Source organism: Nomascus leucogenys, chromosome 15, assembly GCF_006542625.1.
Source record: "Nomascus leucogenys isolate Asia chromosome 15, Asia_NLE_v1, whole genome shotgun sequence".
In the NCBI taxonomy this organism is placed as follows: Eukaryota; Metazoa; Chordata; class Mammalia; order Primates; family Hylobatidae; genus Nomascus; species Nomascus leucogenys.
Genome location: NC_044395.1, coordinates 91,491,631 through 91,505,481, shown reverse-complemented (window position 1 = coordinate 91,505,481; position 13,851 = coordinate 91,491,631). Strand labels below are relative to the sequence as shown.

The 13,851-nt window shown below is 35.5% G+C and overlaps 1 protein-coding gene across 1 annotated transcript in view; it reads left to right on the top strand.

The window, feature by feature from the left end:
- DCDC1 (doublecortin domain containing 1) overlaps positions 1–13,851 on the top strand; it is a 451,976-nt gene that overhangs the window by 256,821 nt on the left and 181,304 nt on the right. The window contains 2 exon segments of the mRNA XM_030829012.1: positions 10,082–10,216; positions 10,598–10,755. Of these exon segments, the coding sequence (XP_030684872.1) occupies positions 10,082–10,216; positions 10,598–10,755 (293 nt within the window).

Sequence of the window (13,851 nt, the reverse complement as noted above, 5' to 3'; positions counted from 1 at the left end):
GTGCTTCTTAAATGTATACAAATAATAGTAATTATAAAAAAGATTTAGGCTCTGTCTACAGCTCTTCACTTCAGAGTCATCACCAGAATCACCCTTTATGATCCATTCATGGTAATATAGGCTTTGTCTATCCTGCTCTTTCAAACTCTCACAGCCTCTGTTCATTACCCAGTTCCAAAGCTGCTTCCACATTTTTAAGTATTTGTTATAACAACACCCTACTTCTGGGTACCAATTTGTCTCATTTGTGCTGCCGTAACAAAATACCACAGACTGGGCAATTTATAAACAATAGAAATTTATTTCTCACACTTCTGAGGGCTGGGGAGTCTAAGACCAAAATGCCAATAAGTTTGGTGTCTGGTGAGGGCTGCTGTCTGCCTTGTTGCTACATCCTCTGGAGGGGACAAATGCTGTATTCTCACATGGTAGAAGGGACAGAAAGGATTGAACAAACTCCCTTGAGCCCTTCTATAAAGGCCCTAATTCTATCCATGAGAGCTGTGCCGTATGACTCAATCACCTCATAAAGGCCCCACCTCTTAATACTATCACATTGGCAATTAAGTTTCAACATATGAATTTTGGGGGACATATTCAGACCACAGCAAATGACTTTTGTGTGGAGTGTGACCAGCTAAGCACCTCCCTATGGACAGCTTCCCATAACTCCAAAGTCAGTTTACAGTGAATACTACTGGTGCCGCCCCTCAGTGACTTCTTCGACATCCAGTGAGACATGGCTGTGCCCTCTCTGATGTGAACTGGATCTGAGCCATGAGTCAGGCATCTTTCTATACCTTCCATTTCCCCTATACCTGCCATTCTTATATTCTTTAGTGTTCTCTTTAACTATCACTAGCCACTCCAATCCACTGTTAACTAATTGTTTATGTTCAACTTTCCCTCTTTGATTACTATGTAGTTTGTATCTCCTTACTGGACCCTGACTGACAAGCATGGTAATTTTATTTTTCTACTGTTCTAGAATTACATCACAACTTGCATCATTTTAGAAATTTAGAGTTTGATACAATTTAAATGTAAAAATGTGTTACAATAACATTTCCTTCCCTGAATAGTTATTTGTTGGTACACCAGCTAAAATTTCACCCCATTTATTAACCCAACCCAAACTGTTCACCTTTAGTTCTGTTCATAGAAGGGAATTTGACACATCAATGAAACGTCAAAGCTTTTTAAGAATTGCCTTTCCTAACTTTGCTCAAGATTTCACTCCAACTTTCCTTTTATTCATCCCTCATGCTGTTTATAATCTTTACCATATTCCTGAGCCAGAGTGAGGCTCTAGATAGATGAAGAAGGAGTCTTGCACTTCTTGGTAAAAATAAAAAGTAGAATTTTTAGACAATACCAAAATATCTCTCCGGCTGTTTGGCTTGTGCCTGCACATAATTATGAAACATACCTGAACACCGTTGACTCATATTACCCAAGAACATAATTCCATCTTATCTAAATCTCACTCTTTCCATCAACAGACATAGAAGAGCAGAATCAAGTTTTAAGTGTACTTTCTTATTTTCTTTCCCCAAATTTAGGTACCTACATATCCACTGCTGCTCAGCTACTCATTTTACCTTTCTTTTTCTCTCATTTTACAATTTTTAAATTGTTCCTAACAATACTATTGCTGATTATCAAATGATACATACTTTTATGCTTCAAACACAAGTTATTTTCAAGAAGGTTTTGTTTCTAAAACTTAATTCTCAAACACAATCACTGATATTTTTACAATAGCTACTCTAAATTCCGAAAGCAAAACTATTTATTAATGAGGCATTTCATTCTTTTAGAGGGTTAGAAATTTTAATTAGCTCTAAATTTAGTCATATTCAAAACTATTTCCATCTAGTTAAGGATAAAATGGAGTATAATTTGATAATTATTTGCAGCTGGATCATAAATGGAGCTCATGTTATTTATTTTTTAAAAGGGCAGAGTTACTGCTTTAGGATATTAATAACTAATCTTGGCTCCAACACTTATTGGCTGTGTGGCCTTAGACAAGTCATTTAACCTTTTTAAGCTTCAAATTCTCCCTCTGGAAAATGGAGCTATTAATACTAGCATTTTAAGTATTTGGCACAGATCCTGGCCCTTAAGAACAAATTGATAATTTGTAGCTAATAATGATAATAATAATGAACAAGCTTAAATACATTTATTCCATTTTGTTGTATTGTTTTTACTTGGATAAGTCTTCTTTTGTCTTATTTGTTTCTAAAGTTAACTATTCCTCTATTCCTTTACAAAAAGTTAGTAAAACTATGTCACCTCCTTTATACAATTCATAGTTTCAGCTAAATTAAAGATTTAAACGTGGAACCATAAAATAGAAGAAAACATGGATTAAACATCTAACCCAGTGTAATAGTGAGTAGACGTCTTCATAAGTACATCTTCATAAGTGTGCAAACAAAGGAAGAATCCATACAGGGAAAAACTAATGACTTGAGTATATGAAAATGTAAAAACTCCTAAATCTAAAATAATTAAGCAAAAATAAATAGGAGAATATGAAAAATGGGGAAAATCTTTGCAACATAAACATCAGAGAATGAGATAATACTCAATATATAATAAACCTTATATAGGCATAGAAAACTATATGCACTTCAATACAAAAATGGGCAAAGGACATTAAAAGGAAATACCTGAGAAGAGAAAAATTACAAGAGCCAAACTAAATAAAAATTTTAGCCTCACTAGATATAAAATAACTGTAAAACAATGAGATGGTATTTTCTTCCCTTTAACATTAGGAAGATATAAAACTAGGAATATCCAATGCTGATAAAGACACAAGAAAACTAACACACTCATTTTATGTATCAGTTATCTGTTGCTTTATTTTTTAATTGTGTAACAGATTACTTCAAAGCATAGTAACTTAAAACAGCAAATACTTATTATTTCATAGTTTTGGTAAGCCAGGAACCTGGAGTGACTTACCTGGGTAGTTCTAACTCAAAATTGCTTATGAGACTAACTCAGGCTGCAAACATCTGAGGCTTGACCAAGGCTGGAAGATCTACTTCTAAGCATACTTACTTGCTGTAGCCCAGAGGCATTAGTTCCTTTGCCATGTGGGCCTGAACAACATGAGCTAGACAGAAGAGTGAGAGAGAACAAAAGAGCAAAATGGAAGCTGAAGTGCCCCTTATAACCTCATCTCAGAAGTGGCATCCACCACTTCTGCCAAATTCTTTGGATGACATAGTGGAAGAGGAAGTGCCCAAAAGGTAGGGCCACGATGTGCCCGAATACTCTGCTAGCCATTACGGAAGCAAAGACCACAAGTATAACAACAACAAAAATGCAGTAATGGAATTTGCTTCCTGGAGTTGACAGTATGGGAGGGGCTACACAAAGGTATGAATACAAGGAAGCAGGGAACTTTGGGGACCATCAAAGAGGGTGGCACAATATTCCTGCAGGTCAGTTTGACAGCATTTATCAAAATCCTTAAAAAATGCATATTCCTTATGACCCAGAAATTTCACTTCTAGCAACTTACCCCAAGAAATTAATCAACAGTTTGCACCAAAATATATCTTTAAGGATGTCCATTATAGTACTGTTTAGAATGGTGAATATTGAAAACAGGTTAAGAAATCAACAATAAGATTGTATGAATATATTGTGGCATGTCTTTATTATGAATACCAAATGTTGGCATCACAAAAAATGGAGAATAATTTATGATGATGAAGAAAAATTGTAATGTTGTTAATTGAGAAAAATTGGGTAAGAAAACAATATTTTATTTATTACATTTATTTATGTTGTACATAAACATGTATAGAGACAAAACTGGAAGTTTATATGTGAAATGGGTGGTGGAAGTATGGATAATTATTTTCTTTGGTTTTTACTACATTTTCTAAGTTTTCTATAAAAAGCATATATAATAATAAGAAAAAAGAGACCCTCTTCAAAAACATGCCTGATCATTGTATTGACCAAGAGTGGGTAGATTATCTGGAGTTTAAATTTCCAGGTGAAATTCTGCAGACTTGCCTGCCATACTTCCCTTGAAGACATAAGCACTCCTGTGGAGGTCCAAAGTTAGGTGAAACATAGCCTTTCTAACAGACATGAAGGGAACACCTTGGGAGTGATGGAGATGATCCATCTCCTCCATTTATGGGAAAAAATCTCTTAAATGGATGGAGTTCTGTTTAGCAATAGAGTTACAGTTGCATCCTGAGAGTGAATTTGGTAAATGTGAAATTCCGATCATGTTCTTACTCAATCTTTAGTGGGAAAACTTCTCTGTTATGGAAGTTGAACTTACCCAAGGTCACAAAGCCAGTAAAAAGCATAGCTGGAATTTAAAACCAGGATGGGACTGTAGGTTGTTAACCAGTATGTGCTATTTAAATTGTTGAAATTGGAATTATGTGATTAGAGATGCGCTTTGTTAAAATTTATCTTCTGGTGGTAAAAAATATGTTAGAATGTGAAGAATGCATTATCAGCCAAAGAGCTGATGGACTTGGAAAATAATGAGGGCTTAAGATATTAGAGGTCCGTTTAGGGTGATGCACTGGTGAAGTTGAAAGGAAGAAAAGTTGAAAGGAGAAAAAGTTGAAAGATTAGGTTGTTGACTTCCTAGAAGAAAAATTTGAGTTTCAGATTTTGGAGGAAGGAGTTGTCTGTATTGGTGGTCTGATGACTGAACCTGTGGGTGCCTCATTGGAGGTCAAGATCGCCTGGTCTTACAGTAGATAACACTGAATAACTGTGGTATTAAAGTATTAGACTAGATATTACCTGGGAAAGGAATGGTTTAGGATGACTCCAAAGGGAAAATTCCAGGACAATTTGTAAATGTCTCCAAACACATGATGGGAGGATAAATAATAGCTCTGGTCACTTTGTGTTATTTATATATGTCTGCCACCTTTGCCAAACTTTCAACTCCAGGAAGCAAAGCCCATTACTGCATTTTTGTCATTGTTGTACTTTTGGTCTTTGCTTCTGCAGTGTCTAGCAGAATGTTCAGCCACATCATGGCCCTACCTTTTGGCCACTTCCTCTTCCATTTCACTGGATATATTATATATTGAAGTTTCCCATATTCCATGTACATCTTCTTTCTAGTATTAGGGGAATATACCTCAGAAATGAGCTTACATAAAATGTCTTTACTTCTATTAGAGGATGAAGCTACCATAACATGAAGCTACCATAACAATATAAGGGATTTACAATTGCCAGAATTTGAGCCATGCTGCCGTTACTTATGGTCTTGGAATGTGTCTGCTGTTTGTTTTGCTTTTTATAAGTCGATTCTTTTAATGTTCTGATACTGTGGAACATATTTGGTATTGTTTTCTCTCATATTGAAAACGTAGTGGTCTTTTGTTGCTGAATTTGGGCTTTGATGTTTTTAGCAGAACCAATATGAAGTAATCTGCTTCTCTATTACCCATCACATTCTTTTTTTTTTTTTTTTTTTTTTGAGACGGAGTCTCACTCTGTCTCCCAGGCTGGAGTGCAGTGGTGCGATCTCGGCTCACTGCAAGCTCCGCTTCCCGGGTTCCCGCCATTCTCCTGCCTCAGCCTCTCCGAGTAGCTGGGACTACAGGCGCCTGCCACCACACCCGGCTAATTTTTTTGTATTTTTAGTAGAGACGGGGTTTCACCGTGGTCTCGATCTCCTGACCTCGTGATCCGCCCGCCTCGGCCTCCCAAAGTGCTGGGATTACAAGTGTGAGCCACCGCGCCCGGCCACCCATCACATTCTTTTCAGTTGAATTGTCTTGAATGTACTTAAGACAATAAGAACTGACATAAGAAAACAGAAAGTAACATAATGCAATAAAGATGAATAAGATTAAAGGTAAAATGAAAATCCTAATTTTTTTTGGATTAAACTTCTTTTTGCTAATGTTTTGGATTAGCTTAGTGATTCAAAAATCTCTTTCCAAAGTTATCTGAATAGTATGTGCAATAATATCACTATTTTCAATTTTTTTAAAGTATTAATTTTTATAATAATAATATGTGATAAAAATTAATATTAGAAAAAAACATTAATGGGCCAGGCGTGGTGGCTCATGCCTGTAATCCCAGCACTTTGGGAGGCCGAGGTGGGCAGATCACGAGGTCAGGAGATCGAGACCATCCTGGCTAACACAGTGAAATTCTGTCTCTACTAAAAATGCAAAAAATTAGCCAGGCCTGGTGGCACATGCCTGTAGTCCCAGGTACTCAGGAGGCTGAGGCAGGAGAATGGCATGAACCCAGGAGGCAGAGCTTGCAGTGAGCTGAGATTGCGCCACTGCACTCCAGCCTGGGCTACAGAGCGAGACTCCATCTCAAAAAAAAAAAAAAAAAAAAAAATACATTAATGAGAAGTAAAGTCTCTTCTTCTCAAATGTTATTCCCATTTCCCAGAGTTATTCACTAACAGCATGCTTTTTGTATATTCCCAAAAATCATTATGCATATATTTGCATGTGTAAAATGGTTCTCATTTAAATAATAAAAGGGATACAGTTAGTTTTGAAAAAAATTTTCAATAATTCAGAACTGAATAAAATGATAAGCAAAAGTACCTCTTGACCCTATTCCTCCAATATTATTATTGATAGTGTATCATTCTTGATTAGAGACACATACTCACCCCCCACACAAAACTATACATATTACTTTGTGATATACTTTTTCCACTTGATAAGATATATTTGTGGCCATCTTTTCATACGGACATCCACATCTATGCTGTCTTTTAAAATTTTCCTGGTGATGCACATTTAGGCAAATATGAGCAATGCTGCAATGGACATCTTTGTAATATGTGTATGTTTGTTAAGTCAAAGGGAATACACATTTAAAATTTTACACATTTAATGCTTACGGTGATAGATATTCCAATTACACTGATTTGATGATTATACATTGTATACAGGTATCAAAATATCAACATGTGCCCCCAAAATATGTACAACTAATATATGTCAGGACATAAAAAGAAAAATAATTACACAGTTAATACACTCATTGATTAATTCAACAAAGATTTGTTTTATTATGCTTTTAATTTGCATAAAATAATCTCTTCTTGACATTTTCTGGATCCCTTTTCTCTTCTTTTTCTTTGCTGGTTTAAAGCTATGCTTTATATACTGTTTTAATTGAAAAATTTCTTACATTAAAATAGATTTCTTGAATATAATTCACATACCATGTAATTCACCTATTTTTAGGTGTTTAATGTTTTTCAGTATATTCACAGAGTTGTGCATCTGTCACCACAGTCTAATTTTAAAACATTTTAGTTCTCCCTAAAAGACATCTTGGACTTCACATCTATTCCTCTGCCTCTGTCTGCCCGCCTCCCCAGCCTTTATAGATTTGCCCATTCTGGACATTTCATATAAATGGACTCATATAATATGTGGCCTACTGTGATTGATTTTTTTCACTTAGCATAGTGTTTTCTGAGTTAATTCACGTTGTAGCATGCTTTAGTAATTCATTTCTTTTTGTTGCCAAATAATATTCCATTGTATGGAAACATCACATTTTTAATACATTTATCAGTTAATGGCATTTTATTTTTTTCCACTATTTTGGCTACTATGAATAATGCTGCTATGAACATTGGTATGGAAGTTTTTGTGTGTATGTATGTTTTCATTTTTCATAGGTATATAACTAGGAGTGGAATTGCTGAGCCGTATGAAAAGTCCATATTTAACATTTTGAGGACTAGCCAAGCTGTTTCCCCTTCACATTCTTGCCAACTCTTGTTATTCTCTGTCATTTTGATTTTGTTATTCTTTGTCATCCTAGTGGGTAAAAAGTATTACCTTATTGAGGTTTTGATTTGTATTTTTCTGATCACTAGTGATGTTGAATATCTTTTCTTAGCAAATTGTTTATCTTCTTTGGAGAAATGTCTACTAGATCCTTTGCTTATATTTTCATTGGGTTATTTGTCTTTTCATTAGTGAGGATAAGAGTTCTTTATATATTCCAGATACACATCCCTTATCAGACCTATAATCTGAAAATATTTTGTCTCATTCTGTAGGTTGTTTTTTTACTTTCTTCATGGCATTGTTTGCAACACAATTTTTTAAAAATTTTGATGTAGTACAATTTATTTTTCTTTTGTCACTTGTGCTTTTGGTGGAGCCCCTTACATTAAAATAATAGACTTTACTTTTTAGTGCACTTTTAGATTCACAGCAAAATTAAGCATAAAGTAAGGCAGTTCCCATATATCCCTTACCCTCACAAATGCACACCCTCTCCTAGTATCTTCATCTCACACCAGAGTGGTACATTTGTTATAACTGGTGAACCTACACTGACACATCATTACCAAAGTCTGCAGGTTACATTAGGGCTCACTTTTGGTGGTGCACATTCTATGGGTTTGAACTAATGTATAATGACATATATCCACCATTATAGTATTATACAGAATAGTTTAACAGCCCTAAAAACTCTCTGTGCTCCACTTCTTCAGTCCTCACTGGCAACCACTGATCTTTTTGCTGTCTCCAGAGTTGTAGCCTTTTCAGATCGACTCTTACCCTTAGTAACATGCATTTAAGGTTTTGGAGTGCCTCACATTTGAAACATAAATATTTACATTACATCTTCTAACAAAGTTAAAAGTTATTTAGTATCTATTTTTCCAGAACAATATAAGGACCTTAGTGCCGTTTCTCTACTCAACAGTCCCTCATAATTTTTGTTTTTTAGAATTTTAGCTCCACACTTTAAAAAGTGCAGTAAGGAGTTTATATTTTAATTGAGGCAGCATATTTAAGCTTGACAGACTATTAATCAAGCCGGATGACACTGAAGCATGTTGCTTAACTTCCCTGTGTCTGCTTCCTCATCTTTAAAATGGGCACAGTAATAGTACCCATTGCAAAGTGCTGTTGCAAGGATTAAAATGCAAATTTATTGTTATGTGGAAAATTACTTCCATGCAAGGGTAGCCTCCAAGTGTATTACTTGGTAAGCTAGGCTAGAGCCCATGGTACACAAAAGTGCACAGAACAAATTAAAATTTTCACATCATGACTTATTAAATCAATTTAAAACATAAGACAAAATGTAAGGAAAGAGAGATGGGCCAGAATAGCATAATTGAAATATTACACGAGTGGGTTGAAGGGTCATATTAGCCTGAATCTGATCTGCAATATTTACATATCTCCCCCTTTATGCTATATTACTCTTTCCTGCTGCTGGTGTAGTTACAAGAACCAGAATGAAAACTTGACTGGGGGGCCCAACAAATAAAAGATGCCTGGGACAATGACACACACTTGTTCCATGAGGGCTGTGTGTGAGTCACTTGACCAGTAGCTGTGCTCCCCAGTTAGCCTGATGAGCAGTGACAGATTTTATCCTTCAGAAGATCCCAAATGAGAGTCAGCAATGGGTGGCTAATTAAAGACCTCATGATTATCGTGCGCCTCGTGTGCTTCATTTGTATTTAGTATATCATAAATATTTTTTTGCTTTGTTTGTTATTTAGTGAGTCATGAATATTAAATGTCTATTTTGTCTTTCTAGCCCTGTCTGTGTTCATAGACATATGCTCTACCTTGTGTCTGACACTTCTCAGGTTACTATCTTATCTATGCTTAATGCAGCTCTTTCATTCATTCAATTTGTTTTCTCATCTTCTAGAGCAGAATTGAATACTTCCAAACAATACAGCAACTACACAATTACATATATGTGTTGTGTATACAATAATACCTTGTATATAGAAATAACTCCATAAATTTAGCTATTATTGTTAATGTATAAGATTGTTTTACTGTTTTAATCTTATCTAAGGGCGAAAATGAGCTATCTAGTGAAACTTAATCAGATTAAACAACTAATTAGAGATGTTAATATTAAAGTCATTTGGCTTGATTTTGTTATGAAATTGATAATAAAGTACAAAGTTTATTAGCCAGACCTTTTTACTATTAATGTAATTTATCCTCCTCTCTTTCCTGTTGGATGGATTTTTGGCTATTGTTTATAAGGGTGATACTACTTGTTATTTTTTCCTTTCTTACAGGCTTATCCTCAGTTTGTTCTGACCTACCTAGAGGAGCTAAATGCACAAGTAGATGTGACCCAGACAGAGTATCACATTCACCATGGTGCCTGGACCACAGCTCATCAGGAACATGGCAGAAACTTAGCAGAAGAGGTCAGTGTAGGGAGCCAGAGGCAAGACAGAAATAGCTCTCTAAAATATGTTTTGAAAAGAGAAAAAATGTTCAAGTTGTTTTCGGGAGGCAAGCACAAATTCACAACTTAATGTTACGGATAGTTTAAGATAATACACTTAATATGCACATTTATATTTATATAAACATATATCTTTATATAAACATTTTATTAAACGGATGGTGATAAGCTTTTTTCTTAGGATTGCCTTCTTTTGTTTTGGCCACGTACAAAGGACTTATGTATTGTAGAAACACTGAAGGAACCATGAAAACTGCAGTGTTATATTTTTGGCATGTATAGTTTAGATATTTCCACTCAATGAAAATTAGCTACATGATTCCTATATTTCATTTATTAGGTTCTGCAAGAAAGTGCCAGCAACCCTGGTCTGAAGCAACTGCCAGAACCCTCAGACACCCATTTAATGCCAGAAGGTTCTCTTGAGGAGACAGGGCAGCTGACAGTAGCACTGGTGAGGAAACTGGAAGAGAAACATCCTAAGGCTTCTGCTCAGAGGTAGGGTACTGACAGAACTGAGCTTTATTGCTCAATGACATTCGATGTTTTCCTTCGGTTTCATGTAAGATTGATTTCTTGAAGATTATTGAAATATCTCAAAAGCCCTTTGGCTTTCAAGCGTAGTAGTTTTTGGGTCACATTTGTTGAAGAAAGGAGACATTTATGTGTATTTTGTTGAAGATTGATGTATGTTATTGTTTATTATACTTAGGATGGGTTGCTGTCCTGGGATTTCACTAAAATACTGTGAAATAACTATCATTAACATAATTAAGCTAAGGTACTACAGACCATACATCCAATTGTTAAAATACCAAGCTATGTAGAAGAAGACTGTTCCATGGGCAATCCTTTTTATTTTCCATGAGAATATTATATTTGGACTCAAGGTTAAGTGCACAAAAGATGGTCTTAATCAGTGGTAACAAATCAACCCTATTTCCCTTCCTAGAATAAAAATAACATCATTGATATTGCTAACCAATTGAAAAATTATCCTTGGTTAAGAAATGGAAACAATATCTGTGATCTTCTTTATTTAATTGGAAACTAAAGTTTATTATTATTATTTTGTTGGGATTGATGTTGTAAATCATAAACTGACTTTATAAATTGCAATTTTAATCTAAAACTGTTTGAAATTGCTGTTGACTGAAATACTCTTAAAGGAGCAATATAATTCTTATCATATTCACTAAAGTTTAAGGAAATTCCTAAATATATTTGATTTAATTAATTTATTTATTTATTGTAAAAATGGGGTCTAGCTATATTGCCCAGGCTGGTCTTGAACTCCTGGCCTCAAGCAGTCCTCCCACTTTGCTCTCCCAAAGTGATGGGATTATCAGCATGAGCCACCACACCCAGCCTTCCTAAATTTAAATACATGGACTGTAGATAGAAAGGTCACTTGCATGAAAAGAGACAAAAAACTTATTTCAATTAAAAGGTATTTTATATTACTAAATTACATATTCCACCTGGAATTTTTACAGGAGGGGAACGTTTTTTCTGATAGATAGCAAAAGTGACTCTCCAATTTATTATTTATTTAATTTTTTATTTAAACCTCAAGTCTTTTGTACTTGTTTTGAAGATAGAACACAAAGTAACAAATTTAGTACCTTGCTGTATCATAATATGGGGTGTCAGAACGGTACGGAAACTTAAGTTCCAGGTATTCTTTTTCCTGCTAGTTATTTTTTAATCACATACAAGATTCTCAACTCCCTGATGCTCCATCTACAACAGGACCACAGGCTGAGCAGCCAGATAGTCAAGCCCCTCTCCACTGTTCTCACATCACTAGAATGTTAATTCCCTTGGGGAAAGTCCTTGTCTGATGTTTTCATCTAAAATAGGAACTGAAGAAACACTGGGACACTTGGGAACTCGTAATACCGCTCTATGAGGCTGTTTCTGACCTCCCTAGACTTACTTGGCAGCCATTTCTACTTAGCCATTTTTGAGGGAACGGTGGCGCTTGTCATTATCTTGGGACCTTATTATCCTGGGTTTTCATCCTTATCCTGGGCTTTACTCAAGAAAGAGGCACAGTTTACTTCTGCTCTCAGATTCCTGAACCATATATGGGGTTTGTGTATTTGCCCCATGCTGTACCTGGCCCTCATGATAACTCACCTGCTTTGCCTATTTCACCCTTCCCATGCTTAAAAATATTTTCTCTAAGGGTATAGGGCACTGGGTAGCTTAGGGATTTGGCTTTTGCATTCTGTTGTTGCTTCTTCCCTGAGGCAATGCAATCTGATGACTGCACTTTGGAAGAAAGGAATATAGTATTAGAAAAAGTGAGGCCCAAAAAGACAGGGCAGTTAATGTCAGCTGCCATACCAGAAGACCTATCTGAGGTTGTTAGAATTAAGTGAGATGTCTTTAAGTTTCCAGGAAAGTAGTAAGCATTCAAGTGTTAGTTGTGAAAATGTTCTGAAAACAAGTAGAGATAGAAAAGAATTTTTATAGGGGTTTTACTTAGATTTATGCTTTTTTAGTCAACAGGAATTGACTAGTAAATCTTTTTGGGATTTGATTTCATAAGAAATCTTCCAGAGGCCTTTTCTTAGCATTCCTCAGGGTTTATATGATAGGCTGCATACGTGATAGGCTCCAGGTGCCTTCTTCTTCTTCTTTTTTTTCTTAAGGCAGGGATTTATCTACATTCTTCCCCCTCTGCCTCCACAATTTACTACAGTAGATGTAATTTCAGTTTCTTTACCTCTTGAAACACACACACACACAACACACACACACACACACACACACACACACACACAGTCTAATCACTGAAAAGTAGGCATAGAAGTGTGCTTCTCTCCTTGCTTCGATAAAATAAGTTGTGTGTACATTGAATTCTAAGTTTGGTCCAAAGTAAACTAAATGCCCTATTCTGGCATTAAGTGTCTGGAATGTGTTTGTTTACATTAGTTTATCCAAAGGAGTCCTTTACCCTTTTTTAAATGGAACAGGGGGTGGAGAAGGACTGGGACAGCCAACAAAGCATGCTGACCCAGCTTGTCACCCAGTGACCTGTGAGAAGGAAATAATGAACTGTGAGTAGCTGTCATCTTAACTGTTTCTGACAGTTTGCCTTTGGGCACATCTGTGTTAGTTGCATTGGAAAGGCCTTTGTTCTTTTCCCACTAGTGACTTTGTGGAGTGCTGAGGGGTTTGCTAGCTACTGTACTCCTAACCAGCCCTTCCTTCCCAGGGAAGCGAGCAGCTGCCAGGGATCGCACTGACATTTCATGACTCAACTTGGCATGGACTTCATTCTTTTAAAAGAAAACATAGATTTAAAAGCCATTTGATTTTTTTCAATTAAAATGTGCTTTAATATCTCATGAGCTTTGGAACTAATAAAAAAGCAACTTATAAAAATACATTTAGTATTATCCTAATTTTAAATAGACAACCAACCAAATGGGTGGGTGATTTGAAGAAAATATAACAAATTATTGAAAGTTTTTGTTGCATTTTTAAATATTTAGTTATTTTCCAAATTTTAATAATTAAATGTTTGCATTAGGACAAAAATCAATACAAGTTATGAAAAGCATTTTAAAGGTAGACACGATA